Source organism: Buceros rhinoceros, unplaced genomic scaffold (assembly GCF_000710305.1).
Source record: "Buceros rhinoceros silvestris isolate BGI_N320 unplaced genomic scaffold, ASM71030v1 scaffold18886, whole genome shotgun sequence".
NCBI lineage: Eukaryota > Metazoa > Chordata > Aves > Bucerotiformes > Bucerotidae > Buceros > Buceros rhinoceros.
In genome coordinates, this window is record NW_010418308.1 from 1,010 (window position 1) to 1,696 (window position 687).

The window sequence follows — 687 nt, forward strand, 5'->3', positions numbered from 1 at the left end:
ACAGGGGGTTTTTCTTGCCCCAGCAAGACTCGGAGAGTCTCAGGTGGTTTTTCACAGCTAAAAGGCCCAATTCTCCTTCACACTGAAGCTGCTCTGGCCTGAGCGGCCTGTGCAGACGCGCAAATACTCCTCCCACCTCCCCGGGATACTTTGTACTGCAAAACCATGACAAGCCAAGAGGCCTTCAAGGAAACAGGAATCCCAGCCTATAAAGTGAATTCGGGAAATCCAGGGCCCAAAGGCAGAAAACATGAAAAATAATCATCTCTTCCTAATCAACCAGATGTTAATCTCACGAGGTCACCAGCCAGAAAAGAGCAACGAACCTGCATGGGCGCCGAGAACGCACTTAGGTCCTCCAGCTGGAAGCCCGTGATGATGGTGACCATTCCCGTGGTGTCGTCCTCCCCGCTCCCCTGCGACACCGTCAGCTGTTTGCAGCTGTCCAGGATTTTATAGAGGTTCCTGCCGGGCAGATACGAGAGAAGAGAAACAGAGGGGAGAGTCAGAGGGGAGCCCGCGTTGTGCAGACAGATTCACACGCACTCCGGAGGACGTGAGGAGAGCAGGACTGGTCCTCTGCTGCCTGCTGAAGACTTTTCCGAGGCCCTTCTTAGCACCAAGTGTTTGGTGCTGTGCAAGACCACAGAACCACCGACTGGTTTGGGCTGAAGGGACCTTGAGAGC

The 687-nt window shown here is 54.3% G+C and overlaps 1 protein-coding gene across 1 annotated transcript in view; it reads right to left on the minus strand.

Moving 5' to 3' along the window:
• SMG5 (SMG5 nonsense mediated mRNA decay factor) overlaps positions 1-687 on the minus strand; it is a gene marked incomplete at its 5' end in the record, with an annotated part of 22,668 nt that overhangs the window by 234 nt on the left and 21,747 nt on the right. Inside the window, one exon of the mRNA XM_010138501.1 lies at positions 328-465. Coding sequence (XP_010136803.1) covers positions 328-465 — 138 coding nt within the window. The remainder of the gene's footprint in view (positions 1-327; positions 466-687) is intronic.